Here is a 24,856-nt window from a genome sequence, read left to right as displayed (position 1 = left end):
CCTCATCATTTCTGTAACAACCCTCTCTTTCGAATTGGCTTATGAATCGTGTAAATGTATATTTTTCCTTTGAGCTAAAAGACTGAAAGTGCAATAGAAGTAGTTTCCATGTTTACATTTTAATTTAGTGTTACTTGTTAAGGTGACTGCATCAAAATCTGTGCATTTTATCTTCTTGCTACGTTTATCAAAGGACTATCATTTGCAAGGGGAGATTTTTCTTTTTTTCATATGAACTGAAGTTCAATCAATAGCTTCAATGGGTTTCAGGTTATAATACATAGATTACTAATAGGCTAAATATAATCTCTGGTGCCACTGTCATTAGAATGGCAGCAGCCTTTTCAGACTGCTAAGAGTTTTGAAGAGCAAGTGTATGTATACTTAGCAATAGATATGCCCCTTGAGTTCAGCTGATCATTAACGTGAATAAGAAAGAATGACCCTCCTGGATGACAAATGACATTCAGGAAGTTAGTGTGATACACATTCACTTTGGTAGGTCAGTCTGCCCTGTGCAAATGCTCTTAATTTGCCAACAAAATAACACAAGCCTCATTTGTTCTTCATCCAAAACCAGTGTTATGCTGGGCAATAGGCAGAAACTCACTGATACAAAGCATCTCTCTTTGGAGTTTCCAAGACATCTGCCATCTTACCCCACAATCTAATTATTACCTAATATATAGCATTTCTCACTCTCAAACACTTCATAAATGAGATCAGTTTCACTGTCTCCAGATGGCAAATTAAGCAAGGGGAGAAGAGGTATTTTGACTCATCCAGGATTAAGTTGGACCGTGATTGAGCAGCCAGAACCTAGTGTTCAGTCTACTCTGATTTTTTTTTCAGATGGGCAAATTTTAGCATCGCTTACCAACCTCATCTCCTGGTCTTGAGCTTGGAAACATGATTTCCTAAGAAAATCCTGCAGTAATTTCCCATTATGCCCCACAATGGACACCTGAGCTAGTCCAGTAAGAAAAAAACCAAACATGAGTAAAGCCTGTGGGCCCCACGCAGCAGTTTGACTGCCACCAAAGCTGCTGTATCAATCATTATGTGCAGAGACCGTGGAGCTTGAGTCAGGAAACCCTTCCAGCCCCTGGCACGCTCAGCCTGGGTCTGTCCCAGGTGGCCCTGTGGTGCAGCCAGCCACCACGCAGACAGCCCGTGCCTGGGTACGTGCTTGACCTCAGACACCGACGTCTGGCCCCAACCACCCAGAGCATGGCAGTGACCAGCAGCAGGATCTGCTTCTCCAGCTTGCTGGGCTGCCACATCACGGACACCATGGTACACATGGCCAGGTGGGCAGGAGGCTTTCATTAGGCAAAGCAGTTTGTTACAACAGGACACAACTGCAATGGTGTTCTGCAAGCAGTGCCCAGGGAGTACATGTGTAAGTTCCTCTGCAGTTGTCATTGCTCCCTTCTCATACCAGATGTAGCTTCCATAATTAAATGGTTTGCAGCAGAGCTTTGGAAGGGCCTTCTAGTGCCCTTCCAGTCAATCAGTGCCCTAGACCACAAAATGAGCAATTCCTTCTTTGCCACTCATCTGATTTTTCACTGACACTGCTGAATGTGTCAAAAAACTCTAAGCAATCAGCTGAACACCCACAAAATCTGTGACTTGATGATATCACGCCTTTTCCTCCTTCAGTCTACCTTTGCAATTGTTTCTTATAGAAACATCTACCTTTCTGTAAAATCACTTAGCAATTTGGCAAGCACACACTCAGTTATTTTAGGCTTCTTCAAGGATTCACCGTTTTCTTTAGTCAGACTAAGACTGGAGTCTGTATCACCTGGCCTGTTAGAAGATGCTGAACACTCTTATGTCTTCACGAGGGAAATGTGCTTGGTACAACCTGCCTAGATACCTAAATGACCTCAGCCATTGTAGCACATGATTCATCACATTCAAGGAAAGTGGGATGGGATGTTCTTCCCACGCTGCAGGTAGGAATGTCAGAGGAACTGAAACACAGACAAGTAAAGTGTCTTGCCCAAAATCACACAAAAAGGTTTTTACAAAGCTGAGGTTCAGAAAATGGTTTCTCAGATCTCAAGCAAGTCTCCTGAAGAGAGGAGACCTCATAGAATTGGACTCATAGTCTCATATTTCTTAAGAGTCTCTTTATTTCATGCTACTAAAGAAAATGATGGTTGGCACAAAGCTTCATACTGTGTCTGTCCTTTCCTTGACACTCTGCAGTTTGCTAGACATGATTTGCGTGTTCTTTACCCTAACAAAAACCCTTTCTGGGAATACATGTTGATGTTGACTTATGGTATGTGGGACTGGAAAAAAAACAGAGTTGAGCCTCAGCCCTGAGTCTTGGGGACTTGAAACAGCTAGACCACAACTGCCGTTACCTCCCTGCCAGAAACAGGATGCCCTGTGAGGAAACGGCTACTTGAACATGACTGCAAGTGCCAAAACAGCTCTGGGAGATGCAGCAGTTGCTTGAAAGTGATGGTTTGTAAAGGGTTTCTCATTTATAGAAACAGTTTTCCTCAAAGGAGATGCGATCTGATGGCCTCTGTGTCTTTGGCAGTGTTCTGGGCTGTTGTTTTAGGGCTGCCGTTTTCTTCCTCTGTGGGGCAGGGGGGTGATACAGGAGAAACTCTTCATCTTGAAAGACCGTTGTAACATGAATTTTATGAGGAAGGGATCAGCATCTGGAAACAGGCAAGTATAAGATGAAACATAGCCATGCAGCTAAATATACACTGGCCACCCAGATCTGGGTGCAAAGTGAATGTTTTCATGCTTATACTTCAAATTCACAGACTGTCAGAAAAGGTTACTTCTCAAAGAAACAGCTGAGGAAAGGGATCACAGTCATCCTGTTGCAGGCATTTGGCTGTAATGAGGCAGTAAATTCTGCTATGCTTTGCAGCCATATGTGCTATCAATGCTTCCGTTATTCACATGGTCAATAGAGACATGGGAGACATTGTCAACAACTTTGGAGGCTTCTATGGAGAGCTCGCCACCGAAAGGCAAACACTGGGTACAGCACATTGGGGTGCTGTTGTGAAAAGGATCATAACAAACATACAAATTGTGCATTTTCACAAGCTCTTCCTATTTTTATTCTTGAAAATTGAGAACATATCTGTTGCTAAGGCAAGCCAATGTGAAAGTGACCACTCAGAGGTTTCCAGGTAGGTATTTGATCCAAGTCGCGCATTTCAGCATCTACTTCTTTTTAAAGTTTTAACCAATATATATTCCTCTTTTTCTTTTTTTTCAGTATCAGTGACTTATCACTCGCTGTGTTATCAACAGTGCTGTGTTTTCATCTCTGGTGAACAAAATATCATTTAACAGAAACTGAGACATCAGTCACTGTAGATGACACTGGGGAATCAATTTGTTTTCTGAACAGACTGGACCAAAGAAGGGTGCTGTGCACTTGGCCAGAGCTGCTGTCCTGAGTGCTCTGTGGGCCAAGCGAGAGGGAAAGGTAAAACTCACGGGATCTCAGCATAAGAACCCTCATTAATTCAGATAGATTCCCTGTTCCTGGTTGCCCTCATTTGTACATCTGGTCTTGATTTTACAGCAATTTATACATACATTTTCTTTAAAATATCAAATAAAGCACAGGCATCACTGAGATCTTGAAGTCTCTGCATATGCTTCATTTTTGCAGGGTGGAAAACTGTAGCAACAGCACGGTGCTTAGTGTTTGAAATGGTCAGAACATTTCAGAGTCATTTTGTGGGAGCTCTGACACTTCTGAAATAAAATAGTCTTTTGCCTGCTTATCCAATGTTTCACTGTATGCCTTTCTCTTTATTTCATCTTTTTTTGCTTGGAGAGGTTAATCTGAGATTTTAATCTTTTAGCCACTTCCTACTGAATATGCTGTTGATCTGGGAGCCAAATCTTATACACTTTGCATGTTACTGTATATTAAAAATAACCTATTTAGGCAGTGATGTGAGCAGCCGTAAAGGTGGCCTGGTTAGAAGGGGAAATTACTGAAAAATATATACTACCTGCTTAAAAATACTGACAGAGAAAGGACTGACAGCCTGGAATGGTAAGCCTGGGGACTAGCCCTATGAACTGTAAAAAAAATACCCTTGAAAAGTGCAGCCGGGCTACCTAGAAACCGGAGACAACCACAGATACCACCGATCAGCTCAAAACAGGGGACCATAACAGCAATATATCACCTGAAAAGGTGAAAACCAGTCTGAAAAAGTAAATTTCTTGAAAGAGAAAACAGCATAATCTATTGGTTGTTACAGGTGAAAAATAAAAACTAACAACATCTATTGACTGTTCAAATGTCCTACTCCCTCTTATGTATCTGTGATATAAAAAGGACTTAATTTTTAAGAAATCCAGAGCCTGACTTTCTGAGAACTTCCTGGTTGAATCCTACCTGAACTTTCTATGAGCTCTTGGACTGTCCCCATGGATATCTGGCTGAAACGAGGTTCATTTTGGAACTGGGACTCTGCCTGTTGTCTTATTCACTCCGTCTTCCCCTCTTTTGAGGATCATTGAGTCTCCTGCTGAGATTAGTTTGTTCCCCCTTTTGGGATAGTTTGGCTCCTTCTGAAATCTAATTTTCTTCATATCGATACTATATATATTCATATAAGTAATCTATCACAAATATATCTACTGTTATATTGTTGATAAGTTTACTTCATTAAAGACAAACTGTAGTAATCTGTAATAGTATATTGTAATCTAGTACTATAGTAATAATAAGATATAAGTACTTGGTTGATGCTCTTACTAGTTGCACTACAATATTGATTGATGCTATGATTGACTGATGCCATCCCATTAATTGATACTAATTATTGATTAATTAATTATTGATTGCTGATGGTAATTTGTAATAGTTTGATATATATTCTTTCATATATGCTCTTTTAATCATGGATATGTTTTCTAGTGGTGATTTTTATAGTATTTGTGGTAATCTGTAATAAAACAGAAAAATGTAGAGGATAAAGCCTACATGTCCTTGTATATTACAGAATTCTACCAAACAACAGTCACAATTTCTACAAACCTGTAGGTGAGGTAACCATATAGGCCTTGGCAGGCAGAAATTGGCCTTTGCTTATTTTATAATGGTGATTTCCAGCAAGGGAAGGGGCTGGAGGGAAAGTCACCATGTAATATATCTGGTATGACATATAACTGATTTAATAATCACCGCACCAATATTGCTTCCATAATGAAACCAAGTAGGATGATCAATCCTTAATGATTCTCAGTGGAAAGTATCAAATGTTCATGCTTGGGGTTGAGAAACACATTGCTTTGGTGTCAGTAGTTAATTTTCTGTGCCAAATGCAAACATACATGCACTTCATGACACTTCCTCATGAAGAAAAAAGCATGTGCATGTTATCTGTTTTATGGCATCCATGTGGTTCCACTTATTTAATGTGGTTTGTTTTCCAGCTTCTGTGGAAGCTACTAGTCAACATGGTAAGGAAATCTTGCTGTATTTCCAACCTGGGCACTCTTGGGTTTAATTGTATTAAGAGAGTATGAGGTTTAGGTAGTGTCCAAATTAAAAAGGTCTTACTACTCATTTCAGAGAGAAGCTGTTTCTCTGGTGGTGGGTGTTACTTTCTGCTTGGAGGTGCCCTTCCATCCCAACGCACCCTCTTCACGTGTCTACCCTTATGCAGAGAGGCAAACTAGCCCCTCTTCCAGGGAAATTGTACAGCTTGTCTTGTCTGGCTCTACTGTCATAGCTGTAAGTGGGAACTGATGTCTACTGCTACTAGGAAACTGGGTACTTAGATAGTGCTTTAACAGGTAGGTCTTTGTTTATGATTTAGCAGAGCAGCTGCTTATCTTCAAATTTGGACAATTGGGAGGTTGATTTACTTTCTATTTTATTGCTGGAGACTTTTTTTTTACCAAAAATAATTCCTTACTGGAAACTAAACTTACTACTGAAAACTAAAATCTAAGTGTGAACTGTGTATTGTCTGCTAGCAAATCCTTGGGCCTCGGTTGTTGACTTATTGACTGAAGTGACCAATCATTTGGGAGGAGTTATGTTCAGTTTTGATATCTGCAAGATCCTGGTCTAAAATAAAATGAGTTTGGGTTTTGGGTTTTTGTTTGTTTGTTTGTTTGTTTGCTTTTGGCTTTGTGTTGTTTGTTTGTTTTCCCTGAGGACAGGAGGTGTGACAACAGAGGTGCTTCCCTGTCTTAGTTTGACAGCTGAAGAGGGTGACTTGGCTTTCCTGTGTAATTTTTTACTCCTGCGTGGATAGAGTTTAAAAGGAAGCTGAAAAAGGCATGTTGTCAACCACTCACAGCCATGAAATTAGGCACACATTCACACGTTTGGCAGTGCAACACAGGCTGATGAGGTAGTATGGGGAGGGAAGGTTTAGAATATCTGCTGTCTCAACTCCTTGCTTGCTTCAGATAAATAGGGGAAAGATTGACAACAATTTCTCGAGTGACTTGCATTTCTTAGTCTTTTTTTCATTATACTGTTTTACTATGCGATGCTTTTTTATTTTATATGTCATCTTTGAATAAGGCTGCCAAGCAATTGCTATTCTGCATGGATTTCACATATGTTAATGATGTGCTAACAGATGAAGAAGCTTATGGTGCGTCATCTTTCCTTTAAAGCTGGACTTTGGTACCCTCCATCTTCCTAATCCTTGAGTTATTTTGTCAGTTTGGTGGGAGTAGTTCCCTCTGGAATACACTGCCAGCCTGTGAGACTAAGACCAGTTGGAATGGCAACTGTAATGATGAAATCTGGAGGATGAGGAGAAGTTGTTGTTCAGTTTGATTACTCAAAAATTAGCTGCTTGGGAAAAAGAAATGGGAAGGGGACTGTGTGAGAAGAAGCCTGTTGTTTGCTAACATCCCACCTTTTCCAGGAGTGCAAAATCAGCTGTTCCATTTGTGCTACATTTGTGACTTTTTCCCATATAAATCTTTATGTTGGATTAGCAAGGAGATTGTGCTGTTCTCTGCTTCTTCCAAGGATTTACCTGGTTTGCAGTTCTCTTGCAATGAAATAGCTAGAGAGAAGAGGGAAGGGCTTATTCAGCAAAATTGAACTAATTGGTTAAAAATGTCACGTTCAAGGGAAAAAAGAAGTCAAAACAAACACCTCCACTCCTTCAGTTTCCCCAAATTCCTTTAACAAAATAAAACACAGCCTGACTTGAAACCATCCTCATCTGCTTCAGAACTCCAAATGTTGGAACATGGATATCCAGCTTATCCAAGATCCTGTGCCCCACTGGGCTGTTTGAACCAGCAGTTAAAACAGGTTTGAATGATCAGTCTTATAGCAGTCAGATTTTACATAGTATATGAAGTGGGAAAATGCTAATAGATGATGATTGATTCTCACTGCATACTCCTAAACACTTAGAAGTTTTGCTGGCTGCAGTAAAAATGTAACATTGCATTGCTTACACTTTGGGAGGTGAAAAGCAGTTGGGCCTGCTTTTAATGCCGTCTAAATACTTTTTAAAGTAATTTAAATACCATTTAAGTAATTTTCCCAGCAAGGCAGAGAGTTACAGTACTTCTATGGTCAAGGATATGCCCAAGGAATATGAGTATTGAGAACAAGGTATTAAGGTAGAAACTGAAGTCTCTTTATGATGGTATATTGTGTAGAACAGTGCATTTGCATGAGTGCAAGGTGCTTACACACATAGGAATACTCAAGAGAGTGATATGAATCAATCAAAAGTCTGATCACTAAGAGAGTTAATGAAAACACACAAAATCTGATACTTGGATAGCTATGTTCAGAAGCACAGCGCCCTTAACCCACATTAATTTCATAGATGAAAAACGGGGATGACTCCTTCACAGACAACATCAACATCCAAAGTTTTATAATTGCTGGTTTCTTCTAGAACTTCTGTTGCCTTAGCTTTGAGGGATATGCCAAAACTGCCAGCAGCAGAGAGCCCTAAGCTTCCTTCATAAAGCAGCATTCTTATTGCCAGAGAGAGCTGCTGTGCTTGGCTTTCTGTGAAATATTGTGGAAACTTTGGATGGTTTATTTGTGTCGGCTTTAGTTAATTCAGCAGGGGTTTATCTTCTGGGAAATATATGCCTTTGTATATAGAAATACAGGATCCTTCAAAAAGTTGGACCCAATTTCAATGTTTTCTGCTGTGTTTTATGCTTTGAACAGAGGGACTAGACCTAGTCTAACTTTTCCAGGTCTGTGATATAGGCAGCAATGACTTTGTTTCTGTATCTGTCTCAGGTATTTCCCCCTTCTACTACTGCATAATGCTGCATTGCAGAACAGTAATGGTATGGCAAAGCTGAGGGCTGACTACAAATGAAGATAAATGTATTTCCATTGATTTATGAAAAAAACATTGCTGTTTTATTTTCAGAATAGGATGAAGCTTACTCACAAGGGAAGGGAAGTAATAAGTTCTTTCTGTAAGACAGTGATGCTGAAATTGTAAATTCTGGTTTATGAATTCCAGTTTACTGCCACATTAATCATTCAGAAGTGATCTATATCTTGTTCCAAATATGCAACTAGGTTCAAAATAAAAGTGGGTGCAGGTCTGCAGGATGATGTTTGCAGATGCAGATTTATATGAGAAAATATTTGCCCAGATAAAATAATGGTGAACTTCACTTTTTGCTACTATACCATGTTGGTTTTTTTTCTGTTTAAAATCATTCAATAAAATATCTTTCATTAGAAACATTTCTTCACAAATATTTTTTCTTCCTTCTTCAAATTCTGAATTATGATGGCAACAAATGTTGATATATATCAACAAAGAGCAGCATTGGACATGATCGGAGTAGGTGTATTACTAATAATTTTATCCTGTATTTCTGTGCCAGAACTTCCATTCAAGCCTGTTGGGGAACCCCACTTCCAGGACTGTCTTCTAGAAGACTTAAAGTGCCTTTTATATCCAAGGAGGCTTCCAGAGGAAAGCCCGTTAATATTTTTTCACCAATGTTTGGCCAAAAATAAACTGTAAAAGAAGTTTTTCAAATGAAAATATTTGGATGAAAAGGAATAATTAGATGGAAGTCACACATTTTGATTTGGAAATGCTACTCTGTTGGTTGCTATGGGCTGGATTCTTTGCGCAATGTGTCCCCTGACATGACACATGCCAACCTGCTCCAGGTGCTGCAGTGCAGCACGGGGCTTTCACAAGATGCCACATCACATCAAATGCCGAACCAGGAACTCTATATACAGGATGGAAAGGACCTGAAGAGCCTGCAGAGGAACTGTGGTGCCATTTTCAGATGTTTCACCTCTTTTAGGGTGAAAAATTCTCCCTTGTGTGGGAGAGAAGAACTGCTTGAGACACTCATCTTATTTAAACTACTGCATGTTTTTTGTCAAGAAGCTTTCCTGCTGAATATTTCCGGCAGACATGTCCTTGTTTCAGGGTACTTTGCTCAAGTAAATGTTGCCAAGATATACTCATTCCCACAGAAGACTCTGCTCTACTTCCTACAGCTCCTGATCTGCTTGGTTCAAACCTAGTCTGGATATCGCTGTAGTCATTGCAACTCAGAGTAAGTGTGGCCAAATGTACAATATACTCAGAATGGCAATTCCAGCTTTTCATTTCCTTCCTATTTTCTGAATTTCTACCACTTCATATCAGTTTTGCAGCTCTTTTTATGAAAGTTTGACAGAAGAAAAAAAAAGTCAATAGAATCCTTCAGCCTATTTGGTTCTTATTTTCCTTATCCCCAAATGCTGGATGCAAAGCAACTATGGGAAATAAAGGGAGAAAAAGAGTTGGCCACTAAACCTGCTGAGTTTAAACCCTCATGGATTAAGGAGCCAACTTTTCCAGATGAGGTTATGTACGTCCAGATGGGACATACAATGATTTCAAAGGTTGGAGAGGTTTTTTTATTACTATTTCAATAATAATACAGTGAATTCAGTCAGTACTGTAGTGTGATGTTGACATTGTTCCTTCATATATTCAGAGTTCAGGTTGAACTAGTTATTCAGAGTATTATTAAATGTATTTGCTACAGGACCTTGACACACATTCTGTGCCTGTATTCCCTTAAGTTTAAATAAATAGTTTTTCTTTAAAAAATTATGCAAAAGGACTGTAGTGCCTGCATGAGGAAGGCAGTAAACCTTTAGTATGAAATATGAATGGACTTTTTTTTTTAAATTGGAAATTGGAAGTTCAGTTCAGAACTTATGCTCCCAACATGCTATACTTAACAGCACTGTTAAAACCCGTGATGTTTAGTATGTGCATTTCTTTACTGCTCCACACAGCCTGATATGTAATTCTTTACATTGCCTGTGGAGCAGAGAGAGCAGAAAAAAATCAATAAAAGGTTTTATAACATGTGTTACATATTCTATAAATTAAGTAGAAGACAGTAAGCTGAAGTAACTCTTATTCTATCCTTTATGCTATTAAGTAACTCTGTTGGGAGATAAAAAACAGAAGCAAGTCTTCAATGTTTGTTTGCAGGCCTTAGCACCACTAGGAATTGATGTAGCAACCGAGAACATGTAAGAATATGTATCCATGTTTTGGGCTTTTCCCTAATTATTACCTGTTTAAGGCAACTATGGCATAACCTTTGGAGCTGGTGTCAACACTCTTTTGTTTTTCTCACTAAAGTTAAATACCAGAGTTGAAAATTACTTGGTATCTGTTTCAGCTGTTCCCTTCCAAGGTTACTTCCCCTCACTTTATCTCCCTGGTTCATTCTTCCCATACACTATTTTTGTGAACAACCTGGAAATATTTGGGTTTATTATTATTAGAGTAACTGCTAAATTTCATATTCTCAGATCAGTGAGAAAAATGAAAGAACGTATTCATGATCATGATTGCCCATATGAAAGGTAGAGAAGCAAGGCACGAAGACTAAGTCCATGCTGTTCCATGGAGAACACTGTGGATCCATGAGACAACTTGGATAACACCTATGCAGAGCAATGTAGGCTGGACAACACAGTCTGTAGAGTGCTGCAGGGCTGCTGAAGCTGCTATGCCCTCTAGCTCAAGGATAATTATCACAGTTCCCATTTTGTTCTGTGGATTTGTTGCTTAAGTGAGCATTTGGCTCAGCACAGGAGCACACGTAGGCTTGACCTTGCTGTGCCTATATAGAGTGCTTCTAGAGTGGAGAGGTTCCTGGCTTCTCTTATTGTATCAACTCTGTTTGTGCTGCACTAACTCAACCATAAGGATCAAAATCGCCGAAGATCATGCTGTTAACAGGCTGTAGTTCCTCCTCTTGGTGGCACCAGGGACACTGTCAGGGTTGCAGGGAGGGCTGGTGAGCCAGGAGCCAACAGCACAGATGGCAGGGCAAGTATGGGGGTGACAGCCAGGGTCAGCTGAGAAGATTGCCAGATGAGGCCATGGTGAGGAGACAGCTCTGAGGGCAGGGTCTGGACTAGTGACAGAGACCGGAGTCAGACACTGCCCCGTCACTGCCAGCCTGTCCACAGTGACGAAGTCAAGCTGGGTCATCAGCCTGTGGTTCAGAGTCTGGGTCAGTGAGGTCCATGACTTGGCACAGCTGCAGTGTGACAGGAGATGGTCACACCACAGGCAGTGACTGGGGGCCATGGCCTGAGCTGAGATGGGTCCTGAGGGCAGGAATGAGGCAGGGGAGGCTTCTGGTGAGGCTGGACGTGGCCAGCAAAGCCACCCCTACCCTCAGCACCCTGATGGCAGGTCCTCCCCAGAAGGATTTGTCCTCCCACCCCTCGGTTCAGATGGCACTTGCTGAAGAGTGATTTAATTGCTGTGGGGTGTAGAGGGCATTTCAGGGGACACGGAGCCAGGGCAGGGACAAGGAAATGGGAAAGGGACACAGTGGGGGTGATTGGAGCCAGGTGCGGGGCTCAGGCAGACCCTGAGTAGCCCCAGAGGCTTGGCAGGCTTACTGGGGAGGGGAGACGGGAAATCTCAGATGGCCCCTGGAGATCCCTGAAGCCCTCCGAGTGAGGGGTTCACTCAGGAGCTTGGGTCTAGGCAGGGAACCCCTCCAGTTGGGAGCAGGGTTGGCTGGGGGCAGTGGGGCTGCCTCAAACCCAGGCACTGAGCACCTCCATGGGGACAAGGATGAGGATGGGCTGAGGCCAGGAGGGGGTTCAGGATCAGGCCAGATGGGCGGAACCAACGTCAGACACAACTCAGCGTGTGTCCAGGCAGAGCCACGGTCATGAGGCCCGGCAGGGATGTTGGTCCACAGCCAGACACGTCCACAGCTGTACCGCAGCTGGAAACAGGCACACCTGCAATGCCCCCCAGGCAGAAACTGGGGCCCATGGGCAGAGGGTGTGGGCCCCAGGTGAGACTGGTCAAGGTGAGGCTTGTCAGTGCACTCAGTGAATTTGGCTGGTATATATGCAGCTATTTTATAAGGTTGAAACCTTCTCCCCGCCCCCAAGAAACTTGTTGCTAGCATTAGTATTAAGCCCCTGACATCAGCGACATTTAAATGCTTTTTACATTAAATACTTTTACTGAATCCAAAGACCGGTGAGGTGTCAATAGACAACCTGGTACCTTTTATTAATAGAATACCAGTCTTCAACCTAAAGTACCTTGTTTTTCATTGCACCTTTCTTTTTGCCAAGTCTTGACACCAAATCTACAGAGTCAAACAACGTGAATTAACAAATTCTCAGTTCTCTACAGCAACCGCAGTCAACAGGGTGCATTAGTGTAGTTTCTCTGTTGCCAGTTTCTCACGCCAAGCCCTGCTGTCAACATATTTCATTGTGTTTCTCACTCTTAGCTGTTGCCTACCAGTAGATAGGACACTTAATTTGCAGAGGAGGGTGTTTCATAAGAAACATCTGTTAGGATGGCTTTGAAGTACCCACTAGTATAGCCTTGCTTTACAAAGTAAAGGCCAGTCCTGAACACTGAATTTACTTGGTGGTTTATATAACCTTTTTCTTCTTTTCCCCATAGCATCTGAGAACCACACAGGCATTTAACGTATTTACTCACAGAATTCCCCTGTGAATATGGAGAGTACTACATCCATACTAAAAAACATGGGAAATTAACATGTTGCCTGTACTGACTGAACAACTTAGCCAGGCTCCCGACAGGAAATCTGCAGCACAGTTAGAAATTGAATCCTGATGGTTACCCAATCATATCTTGTCTACAGGGCCATGTCTCATCTGGGTGGATTGGTCTCTAGGAGAAGGAATTATTTCCTACAGCAGAACCACTGCTATATTCACTTCAGCTGTCCCAAAATGGGAATAGCTGTTCATTCACATAGGCACACACATCCCAAAGCTCTGCACTCCTGAGCACGATGAAGTGGGGCTAAGACAGTCCTGTCCCCAGTGCAACCCACATCCCTGCCTGTGGACACGGTCAGATGACCAGAGGGGGTTGAATTGGCTCCAAAAGAACCCTAAATCCTAAAAAGATTTTGAGGCAGTCTATGAAGCAATTACCTGGCAGAGCTGCCCCATCAGTTCATGCAAGCATTACATAATGGTTTCACTACAAACTCAGCTGCCTTTGAGTAGGTTAAGCCGTTGTCCTTATCCTAGGATAGAAGAGCCATTTTCACTTCACTTTCACTTATATCATTCAATATCCAGTTAAGGGGCAATAATTTCCAAACTCATTGCAATAAGACAGTGTCCCTTGGCACCCAGTGATTTCTTTTTTCAGCATACCTCAGTTCATCAGGTCAGGTATAGTGGTCTTAGTATTACTAGTATAAATTGATGATTTTTAATATTGGCAAGGTTGTTGAACTTCATCCAAATTCTCGTGTGATATTTCAATTGACTAATTAAAATAATTTTGATTTATTGGGACATACAGAAGGGCACTGTACAAATGTTTTTGTATGAGTTGCCAGCACCTCTTGTAATACATTAATTTGGAAGACTTTAGGTCTTAACTTTTTACATTTTTTCCCTTACACCGCCACAACAGAGTGATATTTAAACACCTTCTACAAGCTAAGGCCTTGAGTTGTCTCCAGATGACAGATGCAGACTGGAAAGTGTGAATGAAAACTTGTCTGTGCTGCTGATGGCCAAAAAGTTCCAGAGCAAGGCTCTGCAAAATGCAACAGCATAGAGAAAATCTTTCTCTCCTCACCTTCCAAGCCAGTATGATTAGTGTCTTCAGCTGTCATGCTTGTGATTTCCGAGCATAAGCTTGCATGCACTGCGCTAATTTTGTTTTGCGTCATGCTGTAGGGCTACACGAAATGGCTTTGAATGTCTTGCTATTGGGCACTGTCTTTCTCTAGTATGGACTTGGTGATCTGTTAATTAGTCCAGCACTTGATAACATTTTGTTATATCCCAGTACCTGAAAGGCTTGGAAACAGGTTAGTTATACAAAATATTCCACTAGCAACTGATTAAGGTGATTGTTCTTTTTTCTTCTTATAAAAGATGTTGCTACATGGTGGTCTCAGCATGTATTTGTCTTGTTACCCTACAAGCCCACCTACCTGTGGGCTATAAAGGGAAGTTAGAAGTTGGATTAAAATAAACTTCAAGCAGGTAAAAATGAACAAATTTGTCGTTTTAATGAAGGTACTTGAAGCCTGAGCTGTTTCATCTTCAGACACTTCAGAGATCCCAGTCACTACGGTGGCAAACTCACCAAGTCAGACTAATTAACAGGCTATTGATTTTGATGGCTGATCAGGTGTTTGTCTCAAAATTCAGGAAGAGTTCCTTCTCTTCTGACCCCTCATCTATCATAACTACATAAGTAATATTCTTGCTGATATTGCAGCAAGGCAAATTTTGCAATGTATCATAACACGTCAGAAATAATGTGGGTTACTGTCTAAGAAGGCAGAACATAGAGGCAGTTGGTATTTGAGCAAAGTGGTAAAAAATTTCTTTGCTAACTCCAAGTCGATTGAATTGCTCCAGCAAAGTGGGGAAATGATAAAAGGATTCATCCAGAGGAGGAATGACAGAAGAGAGGAAACTCTGCAAGTCCAAACTGTGAGGCAGAATGAGTGTAGCAGTCAGCAGGGTAAATGGCAAGAACTTCGAACTGGTAAGGAACTGACTTCTGATGCCACCTGTACAGCTCTTTATGTCACCAGCTGGGAACTGCGAGGGACAGGGAGGTGCCGGGCAGCTTATTCATCAGAAATCAGCCTAGGAATGCCCCCACCTCTCTGTAGGCCTATGGGTTCCTCTCACATCTTTCCAAAAGGATCTAACAACATCCCACATTTTGTTAAAATCCTGCTCCGAATACAGCCTGCAGGCATACTAGTCATCTTTGCAGCAGTCAACAGGCTTCATATCCTGCAAATTCCTTGAGTAGCTCCTGTTTAGGTTATATATTCGAATTCTTTGAATATTCATATTTTTTCCTTGAAATCATAGAAGTCTCATATCTATCAATTCTATGATTCGTGTAGGGAATTTTAAAAATGCCAATAGAGAGATGCGCGGCAACTCCATTTCAGACAAGGCTCCACCAAGATCTTTTGTCTTCTTGCTGATTCATCTATGAAGACCATGGGAAGTTTGAATTTGTTTTTCCTTGCTAGATCTCACCCTCTAAGATCCTAAATGAAAACAGAATTCACCTTTGCTTTCCCAGTTTGATTTACTATTACCTTTAAATACCTTTAGATACACATCATACCTTGCAAAATATTTTTTTTAAAAAAGCTTTATTAAACATATACTCTTTAGAACATATTTAAAGACTTCTACAACCTTGAAGGAATCCTCTGTCATACATAAAAGTTCTTATTTTCAGTACTAAATAGAGCATGTAAGCAAGTGCAACTCCCACATAGTAACTGAATGGTAACAGAAGCAGCCACTGGTAGCTGAAACATGTAAAAAACTACCTCACTAACAACTTAAAACTGTGTTAGCATCTGCATAATACATCAGGAATAAATTATCACCTGTTCTGTACGACTACAGTTCAGTATTGAATGCAGTATCCATTTATTTTTCAATAATAGAGTATATATCTTTCAAAATATATAAAAAATGTGTAACTTTAAGTACATAGAATGCTAAGTAGCTTAGGTACATTTCCACATTAACAAAAGATGGTTTACAGCATTAAACAGCCATCTCCATTTTAATAGGTGGATGAGGATTATAATCTTCAATCTGAAAGTCTTCTGCCTTGAAGTCACTGATGTCTTCAACCTTACGAAGAATTCTGAGTTTGGGGAAAGGTCTTGGCTCCCTCTGAAGCTGAAATAGAAGCAAGTTTATTGTATAAAGCCAATACTTAAGACAGAGACTTTGTGTTATAAATAAGATTTTATTAATCTAAATTCAGATTACACTATGTTGATTTTTCCCTCCTCCCTAAGAACAGTTACACTCAAAAAAAAAAAGAAAATCATAATAGCATTAGTGTAGGGACCAGCAGCATAATTTTTAAGTGGGTTCCCTGATCATCCAAATGCACTGCAAGCATTTTCACTTTGAAGAGCAATTCTCATGATTACAAATTAGACTCCTTACAGAGGAAACTAAATTGGAAATTCTGACCCAGATGTGCGTCAAATGTGCTGCAGTTTCTCACAGGAACATTTGGGTCTGAACCAATAACTAGTTCTCTGGATGGCTTTGAACCATACGAATGGTGAGGTCATTCAGTCTGAGCTAAGTATAATGAAATAAAATTCTGATTTGTTCCTACTGCAACAAATTACTTCCTGAAGAAAACAGAGCCTTATTCAGGCAAATAGTAATACCTGTGAATGGATAAGTTATCCTTTTCCGGTATACTACAAAGATATTTCGTGTTTATCTTTATTAGCTGGGACAGTTTTCTAAGGTTTTGGAATTATGAAATCAAAGGTAAGGGTACAGATTCTGTATCTGTAACTTGGTTCTAGAACGGTACCCTGATGTACATTTCAGTCATGTTTGTATTGTGTTTCTGTTTGTGACCTCAGTTGAACAGAGCCTAAGGTACTACAATTATTTGGGTAGAAATGAGAAGTCACACAAATTAATATTTGCAAAATGATATTTATAATACCAAGATAACTTTGTATTGGATAAGCATCATGGAATACAAAAGGATACAAGAATACAGAACAAGTACTTACTTGAACTTTTAGAGGTTCCACATGATTCAGGTATATGTGAGCATCTCCTAATGTGTGTATGAACTCTCCAGGCTGAAAAGAGGATACATGTGGTTTTCAAATAGTCACATTTCAAGAGAAAAAGTTACAATGTTTAGAGTATTGATTCTTAGCATCTTTCATCCAGTGTGGAATTGCAGCTTCTGTACTAGATTGGATTACCAAGACATCCTTACAAGCTTCAAATGACACTACCTTCCCAGACTAATGAATAATTAATGAAAAACATAGCTTACAAAAAAATTTATCTTTAAAATCTTGCTAGGATAATAGCTCTGGTAAATGAATGCTGCACTACTAATTTGCTCACCAAATGGGGCAGTGACATCCAGCTTTTCCACTCCATTTCTAGTAGGCAGGACTCAGCAAAGTTGGTTTCAAACTAGTTGCCTTAGCTGCTACTAAACAACGTGGTTTGTGGCAGCAGAGGTGTCAGTCACAGGCTAAACCCAAAAGCACTTATCGAGCATTCAGATGGGTTTTGCAATCTTGCAAGTTCTGTGACTAAGCCGCCCCTGAGCAATCTAATTTAACTTAGGTTAAGTTTTATCAGCTATTTTACTGGTCTCTGACCGACACAGATCAGCCCTCGGATATATCATAATAAAAACCACCAAAGTTCTGAGAGGAAGTGGCTGAGAAGCAACAGTTGCTTCATGGACATAATGTTAAACTTCCCTTTTTTCAAGTACTTTGGCCTAATTTCTTAAGTTTGCTTCAAGCTCCTGCTATGAAGTTTGATTCTTCTGTACTTCTCAAGTTCCTCTTCATGTTCCTGGTAGCAGGATCAGGTCCAAATGGCCTTGGTAGTATAATTTTTTACATACTCTAAAGAAAGAGGGTTTCACCTGTACAAGGTTGTGATGCATTTAAATTACTCTGCCAAATTACAAAATGCAGCTCTAGAGTCAGGGCCATAGCTATTTGAGCACATACCACCAGTCTACATAATCAGCAAATTAAAAAAATGTCCAACTGAAATTATAGCTGGAAGTTAGGTGGGCAGAATATCCAAACTGGAACCTTGACAGCAGCCGCTGAGCTACTGTTTGCTTCCAATAAAAAACACATGCTACAAAATGTAATCACTTGTATGTTACTATCCCATAAGGAGAAGTCCTCAGTTCACATTTCTAAGCAGACTAGTGGAACAGGTCTGTTTTGACATGTTCAAAGACCTGGAGCATCTTCTGTCTGTTTGACCTTTATCTAAGAACTCTTACATTGCTGATCCTGACTGCTGATACAGACCAGAAACAATTCACATTAAATTCATGAGGCCCTCACACATATTTCAGCAAGACTTTGAACAGTATATCCATCCCACCTTCTTTTGGACGTGACATGAAGAGTCTCATCTTTCAGTCGCTCACTTCTCAGATAAGATTAAGTAAAACGATGAAATAGCCTACCTTTAGCCCTGTGACATGGGCAATCATGTATGTGAGCAGTGAATAGCTGGCAATATTGAAAGGCACTCCGAGTCCCATATCTCCTGACCTCTGATAGAGTTGGCAAGACAATTCACCATTCACAACGTAGAACTGGCAAAGGGCATGGCATGGAGGCAAAGCCATCAGAGAAATATCTAGAATTGCAGTACAGGAAGTAGGTGGGAAAAAAAATTGTAATAGTGTTAGTGTATTATAAATGCAGAAGATGCAAAACCTGAATAAGCATTTAATGAGATACAGTAGAGAGCAAAAACTCAACTGCACTATCACCCTGTTGCCTTTTTCTCATTTAAAAGCACCTGCTGTCTAAGCAATCAAGTCTGGGTCACAACAAGCTGTCTCCTGGGCTGTATGGCCAGAGAAGTCATGAACAGATACTCCACGGAACAGATTTATGCCATAATGCTGCACAGCAGTTTAGTTTTACCTCAGTGAGAGAGTTGATTTCCCTAAAGGAAGATATTAAGAGTAAAATTAAGCATTACCCTGAAGCAGCTTCCAACTGCTTCATCTTACTCACTTCCCATTCCAATGCACCTTTACTGCTTGTTGAGATATTAAAGATCAAGAAAAAACTAATAATCAGAAAACAATGATCTTTTGAGTGCTTATCTACACTTACAAGTGCAGATAGTGTATTTACAGCTTAGTAAGGAAAACATTAATGAGGTACTTCCTGGTGTCTGAGAAAGTTTAACCTGTGGCATTCCCTTTCAGAGACACAAGTGAAAAAAGCTGGGCGATTTTTTTTGTGAACAGATCTACTGCTGCTCATGTGAAACACTCTCTGGCACTAGCTCTTATTCAGAAGTAGCCCTACAGAGTGAATGGATATCTAGACAACTTATGTTTAAGGAGATGATTACAACACAAATAATATTTTTGTCCTCTAGTTTTAAGATTCTGGTAAGTTTACAGTCTATTATATGGCTAAAAAACAGACACACTGCTTCAGTATACTCCTTCTTGGTTTTGTTTTTTTGATGTTTTTAAAATAAGAATCACTGTCTTTGAACAGAGACCATATGTCAAAGATACTGGCAGCCAGGTACAGCCCTCACTTTAACCTGAAGAGCAAAACTTAGAAGTAATACTTCAAAATTATGGAGGCCTGAACATGAGAATTAAGTAGAAAGAGACCAGAGCTTAGAACCCCTAGTTCATTCTTACCGTATTCCTGGTAATTTATAAAGAGTAAGCAAGGACACCAAATGGAACTGACTGTTGACATAGGATTGGAACATAATTTAGTATACATCAAGATAATGTGCAACTGCATTCACTTAAAGTCTGCTGTTCAATACCTTTGGGATTCCAAGCACACATAATGATTCTTCTGTCATCTGGATTGGTTTTGATTGTTTCAATCACTTTTTGCAACTGATCAACTCCTTGGTTAGAGTAATCTGAAGAAAGATACCAAATAAGATCTAAGCCAAATAGATTCAAGTCATGATTTTTTTTTTAAAGCCAACCCCACATCCCACTGAAAAGTTATAGCCAAATGACAGCCTCCGAAGATTTTACTGTAGCTTTGAAAGTTATTAAATTTATCAGCTGACATCCTCCAAAGTTAGGCTATTCTTGGTCTTCCTTAGGGTGCTCTGAGGCTTGTGAAATTCTCATTATGGTATTTTTGTATGTCCCTCCATCTCTTTTCTGTGCTTTGAGTACCTTTCGCAACCACTGAAATAGACCATTCCTACTTAGAAGACTTTATTCCAAGCCTAAAATACTAGACTTTTTATAAAGATCACAAAAGAAGTCTGAATAAGCACTACATCCCAGGAAACAAAAGCTGCAATACAAAAAAAATAGTTAGACAGGCATGTTATTTTATCCTTCATGATGGCTTGTTACCTAAACAGGACAGAAGCGGTACTGATACGAGATATTGTCACCTACTCATTCATGGTATTTAAACTGATTTGCCCATTGCTCTTCTGGATTAAGATGTCTTTCCAGATGTTAAACTTGCATGGTACAGGGCTCCTTCTTAAAAAAAAAAAAAAAATTACACCCAGAGCAGTAAATGGGGTGCCAGAACTCTTTTCATGCTCAAAAGGAGAAAGTTTTTGACAGATCTAGCACTCACGAGGTCATGTATGAAAAACTAAATTTCCATAGCACGTAGTGCCAGAAGAGAATTTAAATCGCATATATTTAGCATAGGATATTACACTTCACCCAGTGATGCTCGCAGGCTGTTTTTTAGGCTCAGTACCAGTTATATAAGAAATTTGCTGGAATTAACTGAACATTAGAATGGATTCCAGAATAGAAGAGTTACTCATTGTTCTGAATCATGCCCGTGAATCAGCATGGCTGGTAACTAATTTTTTCTAATAACTCTTATTGCAAAGCAACAGCAAATTATGATTACAGGGAGACCCAAGCTTTCAAAAAAAGGTAGTAATATATAATTAGCATCTCAGGGAATTCTTCTGCCAGCAATACTGTGCTAGAAACCTTTTCAAATGGTTATGTTAGTTTCTGAAGCTAATTACCTATCCATTAGTAATACATTTTAAGGAAATCTATTAGTAATGAAACCTATGGGAATTTATCTTGTTCATTTTTTCCGAGCTATGTTATGCCTCATACCTTCTAAGTTCAGAAATACTGAAACATTTTAGTAAGTTTTTAGACATGACAGTTCACAATTTGCATCATTTGTGTTATCATAAAACTGTATTCTGTCAGTGGTCAGCATGCCAATACTAAGGCTAATACCTGTAACTAGTTGTTGTTTTGAGTTAAAAATCACACCAACCAGACAGGGGCAACTTTTTCCAACTCATGGCAGTCCTTTAAATGTTTTGTACATCCCTTCCTTCAGTGACTTAGAAGAGCGTCATCAAGACACTTCAGGGTAAGTTTAATGAACCAGTTCCACTGAAAATAGTATCAACAGGTACTGCATCACATCACAACTTGTTACAGCTATTCTGTCAACAGCATCACCAGCTATGGATACATCCTACTTTGCTCCAGCTGCAGAACGGAAAAAATCTTTTCCACAGCCTCCAGTGAATGCAGTGCACAAGCATCAGTTCTTGTCAGCACAACTGTATCATGGAAATTAGGATACTGCATTGGTGTTCTGGAAGTGAGTTATCATAGTTATCTCACTAAGCAATCAAGACTGTATTTGTATGTGATTACCTGTGTGCATATCTTTGTATTCTGCTCCAAAGTGCCTCCACTGGAAACCATAAACTGGTCCCAAATCCCCCTCCTCTCTGCTGCTGAAACCCTGCTTATCCAGGAACTCACGTGATCCATTAGCATCCCAAATCTTCACCCCTTTTGCAGAAAGCTCTTTGGCATTTGTAGAACCCTACACAACACAGACAGTAAGAAGTCTATATCCTAATCTCAACACAGACGACATGATATGAAAAAGCTGTATTAAGTTTTGCTAGTCTACAGTATTTCTCCACTTACAAAGCGTGAACAGTCTGATTAATGTACTGAATGACATTTTTGCGCATGGACAGAATAAAACTTATGCACAACTTACTAGGATGAAGTTTGAAGTGCCATGCTGTTGTTATTTAATTTGGGATTCTGCTAACTTTGTGAATGCACAAACAGTACAGTCTCAAGGTCAGTTGGGCTACCATTTCATACACACATTTGCAGAGAACAAGATTTTACTTTAGAGACAGATAAAAGTAGACAAAAAATTTACAGCCTAGGCATTGTCTTTGTCAAGACACTTATAATGAGCTTAAGGTCTTAAAAATCCTTTTGTTAAAATGACAAAAATTACAAATATGACAAAATGACCCAGAGAAATCTCACTGAGTTCTGCAACATGTCTAAATCAGCCCACTCAAAAATCCAACATAGAAAGTGTTCTGTTTCGGGGAGTGTTGGCCTTTTATATTTGAAAAAAAGATACTTTTAAAAATGAATGTGTATTTGAGTCCTGCTATCTAGCAAATGGTTAAGTAGACTTTCCCATACCTACACAATGTCACAACATAGAAAGGAACACTTAAAATTCAACTGTAGATAATACGTTACAATGTAATTCTCTAACTACAGCTATTAGCTCTATTAGATCTCAGGTTTTTGCTACTAAAAAGCCTAGTGTTTACATCAGTCTGTCTTCACCTGTGGTTTTGCACTGCTTGTTTCTGTTCAAATCAAGCTATCACAACACTGAAAAGCAGGTCATTAAATTGCCTACAATGTACTTCATGTCATTATTTCTTATTCAAACACTAATAAAGAGAAACTCTACTAGGCTTTATAACTGTGGGGTATAGTCAACAGCGAAAGCTCTCACTATTTCAGACTATTTCCCTTAAAAATAAACTGAAGAAAACACCTTCTGATTGATAACAATGCAGCAGTCTCCACTAAAATGCACAGAACGTCTTGAAGATACTGGCATTCCATGTGTAGTCAAAACACTAGCTGACTGCACTTCTGTCATATGAGCAGAAGCATCTGCAGTTACCCCAAATTCCTTAAGACACTCCACACTAGTTAGTTCTATTAATAACCCCACTCTCAGGCACACCACCCATGGAGACATTCAAATACTGAACCTTGATGAACCACAGCAGCTCCTCCAGCACTCCTTTCCAGAATACCCTCTTGGTCGTTAGCAGTGGAAACTGATCTGAAAAAGAGTTTCAGAGTGTCAGAGGCGACCAGTGATTCCTCAGGGTGATCCAACTAGGTTTTTCTCCACCATCTGACATTCAGAGGTTTGCATATGAAGTACGAAGTTAGAATCACAGAACCATTTGGATTGGAAGAGACCCTCAGGATCATCGAGTCCAACCATAACCTAACTCTAGCACTGAAATCATGTCCCTAAGAACCTTGTCTAAACGCCTTTTTGAACACCTCCGGAGATGGTGACTCCACCACTTCCCAGGGCAGCCTGTTCCAGTGTTTCACAACCTCTTCTGTGAAGAATTTTTTCCTAATATCCAATCTGAACCTTCCCTGGTGCAACTTGAAGCCATTTTCTCTTGTCCTGTCACTTGTTGTTTGGGAGAAGAGACCAACCCCCTCCATGCTCCAACCTCCTTTCAGGTACTTGTAGTCAGCGATCAGGTCTCCCCTCAGCCTCCTTTTCTCCAGGCTGAACAACCCCAGCTCCCTTGTTGGTAGAGGATGTGCAATTCTCATATTCAGACCAAGGAAGACAGGAACCTGACTTTTATTTTCCTGGACAGAGGGGGAAGATGCAGTATCCATGGGGACCTGGACAAACTCCACTGTAAGGACTATGTGGTGCAGCTTACGGATGTACACAACAAAAGTGGAGGCTTAAGATAAAATTTTTGGCAAATCTACCTCACAAACCATCCTTCCTACTACCCTTGAAAAGTAGGAAGAACCAGGACAGGCTGTCTCAAAATCTTATCCGTTTTTTCAGCCGGTGACAGCCATGGGGCCGGGCCAGGCCTGGCTGCTGGGCCGAGGGAGAGAAGTCCGGGTTGCCGCGGGCTGGAGGGCAGGGAGAGGGACCAGACGGGACGGCCCCAAACGCCCCCACAGGCCCCGCAGCGGGCCCGAGCCGCGGCCCTGAGCGGGGGAGGCCTCGCTCTCGGCGGGCGGCGGGGCAGCCCCGGGGAAGGAGATGGCGTCCCCCCCACCCGGAGCAGGGCGGCGACGGATGGAGCCGCGGCGGGCAGGGGTAAGGGGCCGGGGCGGGGGCCGCGGGGCCCGGCGGTGCCGACCTCTCAGGCTGTACCGCGCCTGCATGCCGAAGACGGAGATGGTGCCGGTGCCGGTGCGATCCTCCTTCCGGTGGCCGTGCTGAAGGATGTGCCGGACCTGCCGCAGGTACTGCGGCTCACCGAGCTCCGGCTCGGCGGCCGCCGTGCTCGGCAGCTCCCCCTCGGCAGGCATGGTGGGCGAGAGGCGCCCGGGGAGGCTCCGTGCGGGTCGGTGTGGGCTGCGGCTGCACGGCTGTTCCCGCTTCCACCGACCGCCGCCTCTCCGAGCCCGCCAAACCCCGGGCCTTCCCGCCAAGCGGCGCCGAAAGGCGGGCAGAGCGGGGCACCACCCCTTCTCTCGCCTTTCCCGTTCCCCTTGCCCTTCCCCTTCCCTCCCACCCCGCGCGGCCGCGTCCCCTCCCTCACGCAGGGCCCCGCAGCGCCGCTGGCACCTGGCTGCTCCCCGGGCCCGGCTCAGCCTCGGGGAGCTGTGCGGGGGCTGTTAGAGCCATGCGACAGGGACCACCCGAAGAAGCCAGCAGGGATAAGAAGGTCCCAGGGCCGCGGTGGGGC

At 41.3% G+C, this 24,856-nt stretch overlaps 2 protein-coding genes across 2 annotated transcripts; one reads left to right on the top strand and one right to left on the bottom strand.

Annotated features, from left to right (window-relative positions):
* Positions 1 to 1,889: 1,889 nt before the first annotated feature.
* Positions 1,890 to 14,114, top strand: ENOSF1 (enolase superfamily member 1; the record flags this gene model as incomplete). Its single annotated transcript, XM_080364142.1, is given in 5 exon segments — positions 1,890 to 1,964; positions 3,401 to 3,478; positions 7,193 to 7,306; positions 13,954 to 14,014; positions 14,017 to 14,114. Coding segments are annotated over 5 exon segments (426 nt in total).
* Positions 14,115 to 16,049: 1,935 nt separating this feature from the next.
* Positions 16,050 to 24,476, bottom strand: TYMS (thymidylate synthetase; the record flags this gene model as incomplete). The annotated part of the gene is made up of 7 exons (XM_080339154.1): positions 16,050 to 16,234; positions 17,104 to 17,175; positions 18,555 to 18,730; positions 19,901 to 20,002; positions 21,762 to 21,936; positions 23,159 to 23,232; positions 24,305 to 24,476. The coding sequence occupies 7 exons, from the start codon at positions 24,474 to 24,476 to the stop codon at positions 16,097 to 16,099; spliced, it is 909 nt and encodes a 302-aa protein (XP_080195280.1). The 3' UTR covers positions 16,050 to 16,096.
* Positions 24,477 to 24,856: the final 380 nt, after the last annotated feature.

The sequence above is a fragment of the Nesoenas mayeri genome, assembly GCF_963082525.1.
Source record: "Nesoenas mayeri genome assembly, chromosome: 2".
Classification (NCBI taxonomy): Eukaryota; Metazoa; Chordata; class Aves; order Columbiformes; family Columbidae; genus Nesoenas; species Nesoenas mayeri.
This window is presented reverse-complemented; position numbering and strand designations above follow the sequence as displayed.